General features: G+C 46.4%; 1 protein-coding gene across 6 annotated transcripts in view; it reads left to right on the forward strand.

Annotated features, from left to right (window-relative positions):
• Nucleotides 1-14,440, forward strand: part of FAN1 (FANCD2 and FANCI associated nuclease 1) — a 33,570-nt gene extending 19,130 nt beyond the window's left edge. For 2 of the 6 annotated variants that reach the window (XM_027067893.2, XM_015081948.3), the window contains exons 7-14: nucleotides 821-929; nucleotides 2,071-2,190; nucleotides 5,191-5,355; nucleotides 5,869-6,019; nucleotides 9,578-9,681; nucleotides 10,256-10,450; nucleotides 11,051-11,179; nucleotides 14,184-14,440. In XM_027067893.2, coding sequence (XP_026923694.2) covers nucleotides 821-929; nucleotides 2,071-2,190; nucleotides 5,191-5,355; nucleotides 5,869-6,019; nucleotides 9,578-9,681; nucleotides 10,256-10,450; nucleotides 11,051-11,179; nucleotides 14,184-14,321 — 1,111 coding nt within the window. In that variant the 3' untranslated portion in view covers nucleotides 14,322-14,440. Of the gene's footprint in view, nucleotides 1-820; nucleotides 930-2,070; nucleotides 2,191-5,190; nucleotides 5,356-5,868; nucleotides 6,020-6,622; nucleotides 6,768-7,778; nucleotides 8,725-9,577; nucleotides 9,682-10,255; nucleotides 10,451-11,050; nucleotides 11,180-12,894; nucleotides 12,976-14,183 lie in introns of those variants that run through there. The other 4 variants (XM_027067894.2, XM_027067895.2, XR_003423239.2 and 1 more) reach the window with 4 other exon arrangements.

Raw genomic sequence — 14,440 nt, forward strand, 5'->3', positions numbered from 1 at the left:
AGAACTGAATATTTTGCCCATATTTCATCTGGAAGTATTCTGTACTTCAGACACAAAGTTGAGCCATTCACTTAATGGCCTTTCTAGTTTCTAGAAATGAGGTAACCAATGTAGAGTTGTTACTCCTGTGATGTGCATATACATTGGAAGATTTTCTTAGGACAAGTTAGGTAAATTTGGTAACATTTCTCACACCAGACAGCAAGACAAACCATTAAAACAAATTAGTAGATGATTTTCTTCATTAAAAAAAGAAAAATCATAGCCAAGGTGTTAGATTACTATAGAGCAGAGGTTGGTGGATGACTCTTGTGAAGGGTCGGCTGGTCGGTGTTTAGGGCTCTGCAGGCCGGGCGGCGGCTGCTACTGCTGCTGACCTCTGCTGCTGCAGCACTGAAGCGGCCACGGGCGGGCCGGGCTGTGAATGAATGAGTGGGGCGGTGTGCCAACACTATTTAGGGACTGAGATTTGAGTTTCATATAATTTTCACATGCCACAGACTATTATTGTCCTTTTGATTTATTTTACTCATTTAAAAATGCGAAAACCATTCTAAGTTTGCAGGACGTACAAAATCAGCTAGCGGGCGCAGGATTTGGCCTTAGTTTGCTGACCTCCAGCTTAGGATATTTCCGCTTGTTCTCATTTTACTCCGCTGAGTGACCAAGGAGATGGTGGCTGGCTATCAGAATGTAGGTTTGTGGTGTAGAACTTTGGGTACAGCTGCCAGTGTTTAGAATCTATCTTTGTCACTTCTCATGACTGTCTTGCAACAAATAAGTCAGATGGCTGAACTGTTGGTGTCCGTCTTCATTTTAGATACCATGAGAATTTACCACTCTTTCTGCGCTGCTTTACTGTCGGGTGGATTTACACAAGGATTCTGTCCCGTACTGTTGAAATATTGCAGCGACTTCACTTGTATGAGGTTAGAGCACAAGCCCCGACCCCTGGCTTTTACTGCTGTGCCAACGATGAGCTGTGCGGGGGAGCCTGCTTAGTCCGCACACAGTAATGTCATGAAAGCAGACGTGATGTGGCCAGCCTGCTGTCTTCAGGGTTAATAGGAAGAGGGCCGAGGAGGACCAATTGCTTCTTCTGCTTGTGACTGGTTGCGTGTGCACCAGGACGGCCTGGGGATCATCGACGGAGCTGTGCAGGAAGCCTCAGCCTGAGTCTCTGTCACAATTCCATGTGTGACTTGCGAGGTCTCCAGAAATCTCTGAGGTGGAAACCTCCTATCTGCTTGCCCTGATGACCAGCACGGACCACTGGGAAATAATTTAAAATCACAAATCGGAAAATCAGTCATATCCTTCCCTGTACGAAACTGAACGAAATGGCTAGAGTTAACTATTGTTATGTTAACATTTCTGTATGGAAAATGCTATTTTACAAAGAGGATACACAGAACCCAGGGCTCTTGTCACGGGTCCATGAAACCCAAGAGGATCATGGGGTTGGCTGTGGGAAGTTTGTGAACCCCACAAGTGAGTTATCTGGGGGTTTGTGCGTACTTTTCTGAAGGGAATCATTAGATGTTTCCAAGAGATCCATGAACCACAGAAACTGAACAGTGTGTGTATAGATCTAGACCAGAAAGTGTCCCTGTTGAGGTGGGGTGGGGTGTTTGGGGTGTTTGGATGAAGACTCTGCTCATTCCTGTCCTGCCCCCCATTCATTCCTCACACCCTTGGCCCTGTGACCTACTGTATTCCCAGAAGCATGCGGCCGTATAGCCCCTGACCAGTGCTCGGCCGCTGGAACTTGACTGTGTGCAGCCCTGCACCAGTTGACTTGGTTTGTAGAGAATATCAAGCAGTGTTGACAGAACTCCGTTTGCTCACTCACCAGTTGGCAGGAGACTTGGGTGAAAAGTGGGGATGCCTCAGGGGCTCCGGCCTGCTTCAGAGGGGACATCTCAGTCTTCTCATTCCGGGGTCCTTGGCCTTTTAGAGTGGAACACGTGTGTTATAAATATACTTTGCCAGTCTTCTTGGCCACTAACTGTAGTTACTTTCTCGGGTATGTATGAACCTAATGAACTTCCTTTGTTGTTCTTGCAACAGGAAGCAGTCAAGGAACTTGAAAACCTCTTGTCACAGAAAGTGTATTGTCCTGACAGCAGAGGCCGGTGGTGGGATAGATTGGCTCTCAACTTACACCAGCACTTGAAACGCCTTGAACCGGTATTCAGTAACTAGATACACCCTGAGCCTTTTTAAACTTTTGCATAAATTAAAATACATAGCAAACTGTTAATACCTTAGAATTCTAAATGTAATTAGAATATGTATTTTTTTTAACATTTCTTCTTTTGTCTGTGTTCTTCCAACCCCCTCCCCCCAAAACTAACAGGGATGCTAACAGAAGTGTTACAATGAAGACAGGACACTTTCTTGTTGTCTTCACTGATTTGGAACGTGGGTTGGTAGTGGGGCTGTGTGTTGGGATTTAGGAATTCGAGATCTAGGAATTAAGGGAGCAGGAGACTTAGAGGTCCCCGTCCTCATTTTGGAAATGGTGATGTCACTCATTTGTTGCATGGGGCCTCCAGGTAGAAAGTCTGACGAAAGAGGTTTCTTTCCATGGGGAAATGTATTGTCTGACTAATGCAGCAGGCCACCTTCTCTTCTGGGTGCTGGTATTCTCTGTGGCAGGGACCTTGGGAGTCCAGGATCCTGGTTACTGCCAGGGCTGAGCAGGGTGGAGCTTCCACAGGCAGCTTCTGCTGAGCCCAGTGGCGACAGTGGCTCTTTGTGTGGCCGCCTGAGGTTCCTGCCTGGCAGCCCTGCATTTGTGTTGAATGGAGGGGACTGTGCCTTAGGAAGCTTTTGTTTTTTTCCAGCAGCAACTTTAAGTGAATCAGGGTGATGTGGGGGTGGAAAAGTTGACCAAGGGTGTGGAAGTAGGACATACTATTTTTACTGCCTTAAACTGAAAAAGTGCCTTGTTACCTAAAGTGCTTCAAGCCCGTGAAGCCTGTTTTCTTCTTCGGAGGCGGGTGTGCTTCCTTACCTCTTGCTGTTTGCTCAGGCTGAAATAGCAAGAGACTGTATCCGTTAGCCCACAGCCAAAGGCAGAGAAAGGCTGTTTCTGTTGCCTCTTTCTTTCGCTTGGATCTCCCCCCTGTTCAGAGCTCTACCAAGAGAAGCATTCACTTAGGTGCACAGAGGGAGACGAGTTGAGCTTATTTTTGAGACCTCTAGAAAATCCTAGTTCCTTTTAGCCCTTTCTCAGAGATCGTACTGGCCACACTCACAGTCTTCATCATTTTGTTACCATCCTGCTCATTTCTTTACCTCAGTCTCCAGCGAAGGAATTCATCAGCAGAGTTCTTATTCTTGCAAAGTGCTCAGCAGCTGGGCCGGGCCGAGGGGGGTAGCTGGCCATCCCCTCCCTGTGGTGGAGCCGAGTCAGTGTCTCCTTCACTCTTCTTGATTCCTTTGACTGCTCCACTCCTAATGGCCTGATCTTTCACTAATGTTCAGAGTGGCTGTTTTTGTTGTTGTAGTATTTTTTTTACTTTTTATTTTTTTTAAGCGATAAGACATTTATTCTTTTCTATTTAATTTTTTTAATGTTTAATTATTTTTGAGAGAGAGAAAAAGAGACAGAGCATGAGCAGGGGAGGGGTGGAGAGAGAGGAAGACACAGAATCTGAAGCAGGATCCAGGCTCCGAGCTGTCAGCACAGAGCCTGACATGGGGCTCGAACTCATGGGCCACGAGATCATGACCTGAGCCAAAGTCGGACGGATGCTCAACCAACTGAGCCATCCAGGCACCCCTGTTTTTACTTTTTATTCTTATTGTACTAAATAATATAACACATAAAACTTGCCATTTGAATACTCTTTGGGGTACATTAGTGGCATTAATTGGGGTACATTCAGCTGCATTAATTATAATCATAGTGTTTGTGCAAACATCACCACTATTTCCAAAACTTGTCATCACTCCAAATAGAAACTGTGTGGCCATTGAGTAGTGGCTCCTTGTTCCCTCTTCCCCCACAGCCCCCACTGATCTCCAGTCTTCTGTCTGTTTCTATGAATTTGCCTCTTCTAGATATTTCATGGAAGTGAAATAGTACAATATTTGCTCTTTCGTGGCTCAGCTTATTTCACTGAGCAGCCTGTCCTCCAGGTTCATCCATGTTGTAGCAGGTGTCAGAATTTCCTTCCTTTTTAAGGCTGAATAATACTGCATTGTACATGGAGACCACATTGTGTTCATTTATTCTTCTGTTGATGGACATTGGGGTTGTTTCCACCTTTTGGTTGTTCAGAATAACACTGCTGTGATTACGGGTGTATAAATGTCTGTTCAAAACTCTGCTTTCAGTTCTTTTGGCTAAAACCCAGCAGTGGAATTGCTGGGTCATGTGGTAATTCTGTGTTTAGCTTTTTGAGGAACTGCTTACCGATTTTCAGTATTGAGTCATTTTTACGTTCCTGCCAGCAATGCATGCGGGTTCTAGTTTCTCCCACATCCTTGTCAACACTTACTATTTTCCTTTTTTATGATTTAGTCATCCTGTTAGGTGTGAAGTGGTATCCTGTTGTGGTTTTCAGTATTTTTGTTTATTTGTGCAACTCTGAATAACCTTAGGAAATGCATTTAAGTCCTCCAAACCCAAGATTCTTCTCCCTGTAAATGAGGGGTCTAGACCAGCTCTGTGGTTCCTGAGTGCACATGAAACTTAACTGGCAGCTCTGAAGTGGTCAGATGCCTGTCCCCCACTCCCACTCCTGCTCAGAGATGCCCATTTATGCAGATCAGAGGTGGAAAACTCATGTATGTTTTCAGAGCTCCCCGGGTGGTGCTCTGAGAACCACTGAGTCAAGTCTTTCTGTCAGTCAGTCTTCTCCAGCCCGTTACCCATGGGCATCTCTAACTTTCTCAGTCTCCCTGAGGGTGTGGTAGCTGAGATTTGCCCTGTCTGCAGATATAACTGGGAAATAGTGTCAGACATTTATAGTCAGGGATTATGATTCATCTGTGCATTAAAAGCAGAATGAGATCTAAGGAAATAATAACCTTTTTCTCTGGAACTATTGCTTTGGCCACTTGCTAATTAGCAAAATTGAATAATTAATTAACAATGGGGTTTCCTGTCACGTTGAATTAGCAGATGCTGCCATGAGGTCTTTCAGGATCCTAATGTGGGACCGTGTTCTTTGTTAGGCTATTAAGTGCATCGCAGAAGGGCTGGCAGATCCAGAAGTAAGAACAGGACATCGTCTTTCACTGTATCAGAGAGCCGTGCGCCTGAGAGAGTCTCCGAGCTGTCAGAAGTACAGGCACCTCTTCCATCGGCTACCAGAAATAACTGTGGAAGATGTTAAACATGTAAGTAAATATCCTTTGGGTGCTTTGGACTTAAAAGCATGTACTGGGTTTTTTCCTGAATGGAAACAGCCTAAGGACTGGTTTCAATGTGCATTTTCTTTTAGACTTAGAAAATTCTAATGCTCGTTTTAGACAGTGACTCCTTGTTTTCATACCCGTGCCTCCTACGTTGGAAGGCTCAGCCCAGCCTGGTGGGTTGGTTTGCTCATGCCCGGGGTTGAGTGACTTTCTGTAAAACCCCTGAGTCAGAAGCTCACAGCCTTTGCCAGTGTCTCCTGCTTGGTCAGCGTGCCTGGAGAGTAGCTTTGGGGTCCATGACTTCCCCGAGGCTGGGGCGGTGACCTGTCTACACCCTCACAGGCACCAGAGTGTGGGTCACATGGCCTCACACTCTGCTGAGAATCCGTGGCTTGAGGGGAGTATAGGAAGGTGCGTCCTTAGGACACGGAAGTCAGGTTTGTGGGGACTGGAGCTCAAGTGAGGCTAATGGGTGTTCTCCTGCTGCTGTCTCAGGTGACCATCACGGGCCGGCTGTGCCCGCAGCGTGGGATGGGCAAGTCTGTGTTCGTGATGGAGGCTGGGGGGCCCACCGCCCCTGCCACAGTCCTGTGCTCTGTGGAGGAGGTGGCATTGGCCTATTATAGACGCAGCGGCTTCGACCAGGGTAATGCACGGCCCTTCTCCCGGCCTGCCCTGTTGCTGGGTGATGGTTTGTCAGCAGTGGGTGGCTACCGTCTCTCTGTCCTGTCCCCGGTGGAAGATGCTGCTGACCAGGGAGGATGTGGAAAAGAATTTTACTAAGTATAGTTGTTAAAAGCCATCTTCCACATAACCAGCATCCACCACCCAAGGCCTGTGAGGAATAGCGCTTTCTGGTAGGACGTTAGAAGCAAGTGGGGCCCGTTTTGCTCTCAGAGAGCTTGTGTTGGGCAGCAGAGGATAAGAAAGGGCAGAGGACTACCAGGAGTGCTGCGTGGTAACAGAGCCCTTTAGAGGATGTAGGAGCTGTGGAGCTGGGCCAAGAAAGAGCGAGCTTCTGGAAAGAGTGAGCAGGCCTCATAATCAGCTAATGACTTTAAGGGGATTGAAGGACCAAGTCCTGGAATGGCATAGCACCCGGGAAACCAGAGAAGTTGCTGAAAGAGCAGTGCTTTGAATTTCTTGTAGAATGAGCTCTCTTGATCACATGAGGGAGGAGAATAAAAGTCTGTAAGTCAGAGTACGATACACACACACAGGCTCCTGAGGTCTGGCTTCTCCTCCATAGAAGGGCACCTGTACCTGCTGACAGCTCATCACCGTGCTATGTGTGACCAAATGGGGCTCAAGAGGAAATGCACAGTGAAAGTGGGAAGTCCCTGTTTGGGAGTTGGGACTGGTCCGAGCAAGAAAAGATGGAGTAAAACACAGAGGTGAGCCTCCAGTATCTTGGTGGCACAGTTTGTCACGGGGCCTTTGTGCCCAGTCAGGAGCCATCTTTGACTGGAGGTGTTAGCACGCTTCTTGGGTACTTCCTACGCACAGAACGGTGGAGAGTGAGCCCCTCCCTCTCTGGGAGGGTCCATTAGCCTTTGGGGTGCCCCCCCGGTCTGTGTCCAACGTGCCATGGGGTGACCCTGCACTTGTTAGTGGGAGCTGCTCTGGGTGTCTCTGGTCACCCTGTGGTGAGCCTTGTTACATAGCAGCAGCCAAGTGTTTTGTTTTGTTTTTAACTAATTTACTTATCTTTTGTGTTTTCTGGAATTGCTTGTGTTTGTGTATTTATCCACATCAGCCCCTCTTCCCTCTTATTCTCTTTTTTGATTCTGGTCTCAGAGAATTAGTGCTTTATCTGAGGCCTGTGTAAGAGGAGACACTGAGAATTTGCCTTCTGATTGGTACAGTGCGCTTGTCACTCTGTCCTTAGTGAAAGGTAGTAGTGACTAGAATACGTCAAGTCAAACTGTGAGACAGGATTGCAGAGAAAGCATCCATCTGCCCCACCAGAGACAAGGGGGCGGCAGCACAGCTCTCCTGGAGAGGCCTGCTCCCGTCTTGTTTTCTTTTTTAAACTTTTTATTATGGAAGATGTTGAACATGCCTTTGTACAAAAGTAGAGTGGTGCAGTGAGCCCCAGGTACTGCCAGCTTCGTCCAGTCTTCTGTCCATGCCCCTGCCCTCGGATGGTGGAGGCTGACCCCAGACACTCCCGGGGTACCCACCAAGCCCTTCCTCTGCCCAGACAGGACTCCCCTGTGCCCATGCATGAGGCTTAAAAATACTCTGATACCTTCAAATACGGGAAAATCGGGACATTATTTCTCTTGAGTATTATGTAGGCATTTACATAATAAGGATGAGGATTCATGGATTAATGAGGATCATGAAGCGACACTGAGTGTTGGAAGTTAAGAATATCTGTGTGGCATCTTTATTGCTTACAGGGAAGAGAGACGCTATAGAGAAGAAGTGTGAACCCCAGTGAAGACAGAGATAAACAGACCTGAGAGGTTAGAAATGAAAGAATAGAATGAGCAGCCGTCCCCAGATGAACTGTAGGAGATGCATGAACTGGGCAGTTGGGGGAGGAGGGCATGGATATCAGGGCCTGTGGTGGGTGGGCTGTGAGCCAGACCCAGTGAAATGCTTTCCGTTTAGCCACGAGCCTGAAAAACGGACGGATGATTCCAATTCCAGAATATAAAATATTTTCTTCATTTATTAAAATTGATGCAGTGAAAATGAGCAAACCCTTGCTGTCAGTCTGTTCGAGAGAAGATTAGAGGGTAAGGGCAATGTCAGGCTCTCTTCAGGGAAATTTATTTCTGACTTAACTCAGAAGGAGCTCACCAAAAATGATTTCACTTACAATACAAATGCATGGCGTAGACGGCTTAGGAGTTCAGGGATCCTGACCTCCAGCATTCCTGCCTGGCCGGCGGATAGTGCATACTCCCAGACAGAAAGCAGGCTGGAAATCAAGTTTCACACAGTTTCACTCTCGGCCGGGCAGGAGCCCAGGATCCCAGCGCGCAGCTTGCTGAAGAAAAGGGCTCAGCTCCAGCCCGGAGGCCTGAGACACTTCATGTTGTTCCTGTGGCTGTCCTTTCGCGTCTCCGAGACAGGCTGCATGGCCGAGGGGCTAGAACTGAGAGAGGGACAGAAGGCACAGCGCAGCCTCAGCAAGGCGGGACAGAGGGGGCCCGGCCATGCCACTTCTGGCAGAAGTTCTGGTCTCTGCACTTCCACACAGGACACACGTGCAGGCACGGCCTGGTCTCTGCTCTCTGTGTCTTGTGCTGCACCGTGACCTGGCACATGACAGAGCAGGGCCTGCCAGCCAGAAGTGCCCTTCTGCCTGCATATTGGGACAGGGTTGGTTGGGGGTGGGGGCGAGCAGCACCCCCTTTTGGTCAAGGCTGTAATGTGGGGGGAGAGAGGGGCCCGCCCAGCCACTGTCCCTGGTCAGGTGTGGCAAAGTGCAGAGGACTCGCCCTGGGAGACAGGTCTGCGTGCTGTGCCAAGGCTGAGCCCCTGGTCCCCCTGACTTTGCTATGACATGTACATGGCCTAGGCACATGGTAGATCGTCTGAGGTCGTCACCCAATCAGTATAGTTTGTATGTGGTGTGAGGAAGGGGTCTGAGCTAGGTGGTCTCTGAGGTAGAAAGTTTCCATAAGAGCTCTGAGTCTCAGAAACACTGGGCATGCTTGTCCAGGCCAGAGCAGTGGAACGGTAGGTCCAGTGAGGTGAATGGAGACGGCACCTGCTAGGTCAGAGGGCACGGACTCCTGGGTCCTCGTCTTTCTCCGATCTCTTTTGGGGGGCCTTTTTGCAAGTGTGGCCAAGGGTCCCTACACCAGAGCCCTGTGTGGGGTTCTTGGCCCACCCACACTTACCATATTGAATCCCTGCAGCCTGCAGCGGAAATTTGTTTTTATTTAGCTTTAAGAACTTTCCCTGGGTTTCTCATTCAAGTTTGAGAACTGCCAGCTACTTTATGGCTCTGAAATGTGTATTTGAATTTTTCCATAATTTCTCAGATTTTTGCTCTCCTATGAGCCTTCTGTAGAAAAGCAATGTGATGTAAACAAATGAGCTAGGAATGGCAAGAAAACAGCATTTGATTTTGAACCTAAAATCTATTATTTCCTTCACATTGAGTAAGCAGTAGGTTAAGGTGGTAGTTTTTAAAAAACAGGAAAAACTGACCTTCCTCTGTGTGTGTATGACTTTGTCTTAGGGATTCACGGGGAAGGGTCCACCTTTAGCACGTTGTATGGCCTCCTCCTGTGGGATGTAATCTTCATGGACGGGATACCAGACGTCTTCAGAAATGCCTACCAGGTACTCAGGTTAGGCACCACCAGGCGCATGTGCTTTGTAGGCTAGCAGACGATACTGCCCCTTGTGGTTCCTGCCCACCTGTGTGCCATGTGCCTGCTGCCATCAGAAATCTGTCAAGTACAATCTTCTGGATGGTGCTGATTCTCTGTAAGAGTTTTTATTTTAAAGTCAGGCTCCTAGAATTTAAAATGTTAAGTCTGTTAACTTTTAAATTTTAACCTGCTTTATTTACCTTCTTCCTTCCCCTTGAGACCATTCCTGTGTTTCTTCGGCTTCAGCCCTCACTGGGCTCCTGTCCGGGCCTGCACCATCACGTGCTCCATTACACGCACCTGCTAAGAGTGCCACCATCATCAGCTAAAAGCTCTTTTCACAGATTGTTGCGCTAGCAAACCAGTACAATAAGTTGCTTTTATGTTAGATTACTTAGATTGTTTTTTGTCTATCTTTTAAAAAAAAGAATGTGTCCATTTAATCATATTGGCCAGCTTCCAAATTTTACAGGTACTGAATGTTCTGATGAATCAGGGTCTGTCCAGGCACAGTATGAGAGCTTCTTTTCCCTGCGACATAGGCATGCCCACTGGACTTGTGTACAGACAGCTTCTTCACGAGCAGGGGGCCGGCCATTGAGGCCAGGCTTCAGCTGATTCACAGCGCCCCCGCAGAGAGCCTGCGGGCCTGGGTGTCAGCGGCGTGGCAGGCCCAGGAAGGCCGAGTGGCTTCCATTGTCAGCTGGGATCGCTTTGCTTCTCTTCAGCAAGCTCAGGTGAGAATCTGCAGCCAGATTTCATCAGAAATCCTGTATATACATGTACCTGTGTGTATACATGTGTGTACGCATGTATATGCATACGTGTGCGTGTATGTGTGTTTATATGCACGTGTGTGTGTGTGTATGTGACTGTGCCCGTGCATACATTTATGTATATGATAATACCCTAGTCCAGATGCCACTGTTCTTGATGGGAATGTGGCAGGGCACAAAATAAGCCCCGTTATGCCTTCTTCCCCTTAGTTGACAGCCTCCTGTGACCCTCAGCAGGGAGGGCACTGTTCCTGTCCCTGCAACTGCTGGCCTTTGCAAGCCATCACTTCCTATTCCTGAGTATTTACACCACATTCCCTCTTCCTCACCTGTTCCCCAGGGTTTTCCCGGCTGGACAGAAGTGTAACTGACTCCCCAGACTGTGCCAGTGGGCATTTTAGCCAGTGGCTCTGGAGCCCTGGCACAAGCAGAACACCACCTGAAGGCCTTGGAATTCACTTGTGTCGAATTACACAGTTTTCTCCTATCTTGTGATCAGTGAAAGTATTTCAGGATCCCTGTCACAGGGAACGGCTAACCGTCCACATATTTTGTGTGCAGGATCTTGTTTCCTGCTTGGGCGGCCCTGTCCTCAGTGGTGTGTGCAGGCGGCTGGCTGTGGACTTCCGGCACTGCCGAGGGGGCCTCCCCGACCTGGTGGTGTGGGACTCCCAGAGTCATCGCTTTAAGGTCAGTTGGGCCAGAATGGAAAGTCCTATTTCTGTGATAATTTTATTAGCAACTTAAAGAGAGGCTACAATGTAGGCATTCCTTGTATAGTTGTTGGTAAGATTGAATCCCTCAAAAGCTGTTGGACTGAGGGCCATGGTACCTCAGTGGCGGTCGGCCAGGGCCTCCTCAGCCCCTTGCATGTGGGCCTCCCCTGTCCACCATGCAGTGCTCACCTTGGCAGCTCTCGTCATCAGAGCAGGCAAGCGGGAAGAGCCAGTGTGGGCAGGATGGAAGTCTGTCTCTTGTAACCTGATCGTGCAAGGAACAATCCCTCCCTTGTGCTGTATTCTTCCTTTAGAAGCAAGTCCCAGGGTCCAGCCTATGCTCAAAGGGAGGGGGTTCCACAGGGTGTGAACTCCATGAGGCCGAGATGACTGGGAACTGTCTTCTAAGTGAGCTTAGGGCGAGTGCCTCATCACGTGTTGTAGGCTCATTTCCCCCACCCCCCCCGCCCCCCCTTGCCTCACCTTGGTCTTATCCTGCTGCCTATCCCAGGTTGTTTTTCTTATTATTGAGTTTTGAGATTTAAAATTCTGGAATCAAGTCCTTTATCAGCTATAGTTCATCCCAGTCTGTGCCTTGTCTTTTCATTCTTGTAATAGTGTCATTTGAAGAGCAGAAACTTTACATTTTGGCCAAGTCCCACTTCTCTGTTCTTTAATGGATTGTGCTTTTGGGGTCCTAGGACATCTCTGACCGGAACTGAGGATTTGTGTGTCTCTCCTTGCAGTTCTGTCCAGTTTGCTTCATATAGCCTCAAGCTCTGTGATCAGATGTACAAACTTGAAGGACTCTCATGTCCTCTAGGTAAACTGATCCCTTCATCATTGTGAAATGACCCTCCTCTATTCCTGGTCACGTTTTTCACTCAGAAATTGACTATTAATATACAGCCACTCCAGCCTTCTTTGGATTAGTATTAACGTATCTTCTTCTAGTCTTTTATTTTTAACTTATTTTGCCTTTGTAGTTAATAAATTTCTTATAGGCGGATTTCCTTTGCCTTTTAATTGGGTGTTTGGACCATTTACATTTGATGTGATTATTGACATTTGGCTTTAAAGCTGCCATTTTGATATTTGTTTTTTGTCTCAGCTCTCTTGTTCTCCTTTCCCCTCCTTTTTCTACCTCCCCCCCTTTTTTTTTTACAGATTGCGTTTTAACCCTTTATTGGCTTGTTAACTGTAACTTTGTTGTACATATAAGTCGTTGCTCCAGTGTTAACAGTGTACATCTTAAACTTATTATCTACTTTCAAGTGATCTTATCATCCCATATATAGTATAGAGAAACTTACAAGAGTATATTTTTGTATCTCCTCTCCTAGCCTTTGTGATGTTCATACATTATATTTCTACATGTTATAAACTCTGCATTTTTTTTGCTTTCTACAGTTGATTGTTAAGAACCTTTAGGGGTCTGGGTGGCTCAGTCAGTTAAGCGTCTTACTTTGGCTTAGGTCATGATTTTGCGGTTCATGGGTTCAAGCCCTGCATCAGGCTCTGGGCTGATAGCTCAGGGCCTGGAGTCTGCTTCGGATTCTGTGTCTCCCATTCTCTCTGTCCCTCCCTCACTTCCGCTCTGTCTCTCTCTCAAAAATAAACATTAAAAAAAAAAAGAATCTTTATATTCACATAGATACAATTTCTTAATGCTTGTTATTCCCTTTATAGAGATCCAGACTTCCATGTGCTATCATCCCACCTCACCTCTGCTTAAAGAACTTTAGCCCTTCTTGAACTGGAGGTCAGCTGGTAATGGATGTTTTAGGTTTTATATGTCTTAAGTCTTTATTTCATCTTTGTTTTTGAAAGATATTTTTTCTGAGGCAAGAATTCTATGTTAATAGTTTTTTTTTTTTTTTCTTCCAGTACTTTAAAATATTGGTCCACTCCACTGTCCTATATAATGATCAATCTGTAATCCTTTCCTTTAGGCTTCAAAAAATTCTAGCTGCTTTTAAAATATTCCCTTTATCACTGATTATGCAACTTAATTATGTTTCTGTATGTAGTATTCTTAATGTTTCTCTACTTGGGGCTCATTGAGCTGCTTGGATCTTTGAGTTTATTATTTCCATCAAATTTGAAAAATCTGGATAGTTTTTATTGCTGTTTTGAAGTTGAGTGAATAAAACTGACACAGTTCCTGGCTTCATGGAATGGATATATAATGAACAGTTTTATCTTCTGATAAATGCCATGAAAGAAGTGTACTGACCTCTTTGAGATGAGTTAGGCTGAGCATTGAAGGGTAACATGTCAGACATGTGAAAAACCAGAAGAAATGTCCTAGGCAGCAGAACAGCAAGCGTATGGAAGGGCCCTTCAGTTGGTAAGAGGCTGGTCTTTTCTTGGAAACTGAAGTGCCCTTGGAGTGGTTGGCGGGGGCCAGCTCATACGGTTTTGTGGGTCATGGCAAAAGTGGACTTAATTGCAGACATAACAAGAAGTAATTGAAGGGTTTTAAGCAGGGGAGCAACAGTCTAGTACATGCTTTAAAAATTGTTTTTGGGGGCGCCTGGGTGGCTCAGTGGGTTAAGCATACAACTTTGGCTCAGGTCATGAGATCACGTTTCAGGAGTTTGGGCCCCATGTTGGGCTTTGTGCTGACAGCTGAGAGCCTGGAGTCTGCTTCAGACCATGTCTCCCTCTCTCTCTGCCCTTCCCCCGCTCATGTTCTCTCTCTCTCTCTCTCTCTCTCTCTCTCTGTGTCTCAAAAATAAACATTAAAAATTTTCAACTATGTATTCAGAATGAACTTACTAATTCTCTATCGGGAACTGCCTACTTTGTACTGAATAATTCTCAATGAAATTCACATATGTATATTTGTTTTATATATGTAAGTACAGTAATATAGTAGAAGCCATTGAAGTAGTTGTTAGTGAAAACTATTATAGCTTACTTGGCTCTTCCGTTTCAGTAAGATACTAATAATTTTTTTAAATCTTATCTTCCAGCTGGTGGAAGTTAAAGGCCCCAACGATCGTCTTTCACATAAGCAAATGGTCTGGTTGCACGAACTGCAGAAGTTGGGGGCTGAAGTAGAAGTCTGCCACGTGGTTGCAGTTGGAGCTAAGAGCAAAGGCCTGAACTAAGAGCTATGGAATTGGGAATATCTGGTTATACCTGGATTGAAGATTTTCAAAAGCGTAAAGCATTCTTACATTTTATTTAACTTTGATTTTGTCAATAATAAACCTGAGAGTTTAAGACT

The sequence above is a fragment of the Acinonyx jubatus genome, chromosome B3, assembly GCF_027475565.1.
Source record: "Acinonyx jubatus isolate Ajub_Pintada_27869175 chromosome B3, VMU_Ajub_asm_v1.0, whole genome shotgun sequence".
Classification (NCBI taxonomy): Eukaryota; Metazoa; Chordata; class Mammalia; order Carnivora; family Felidae; genus Acinonyx; species Acinonyx jubatus.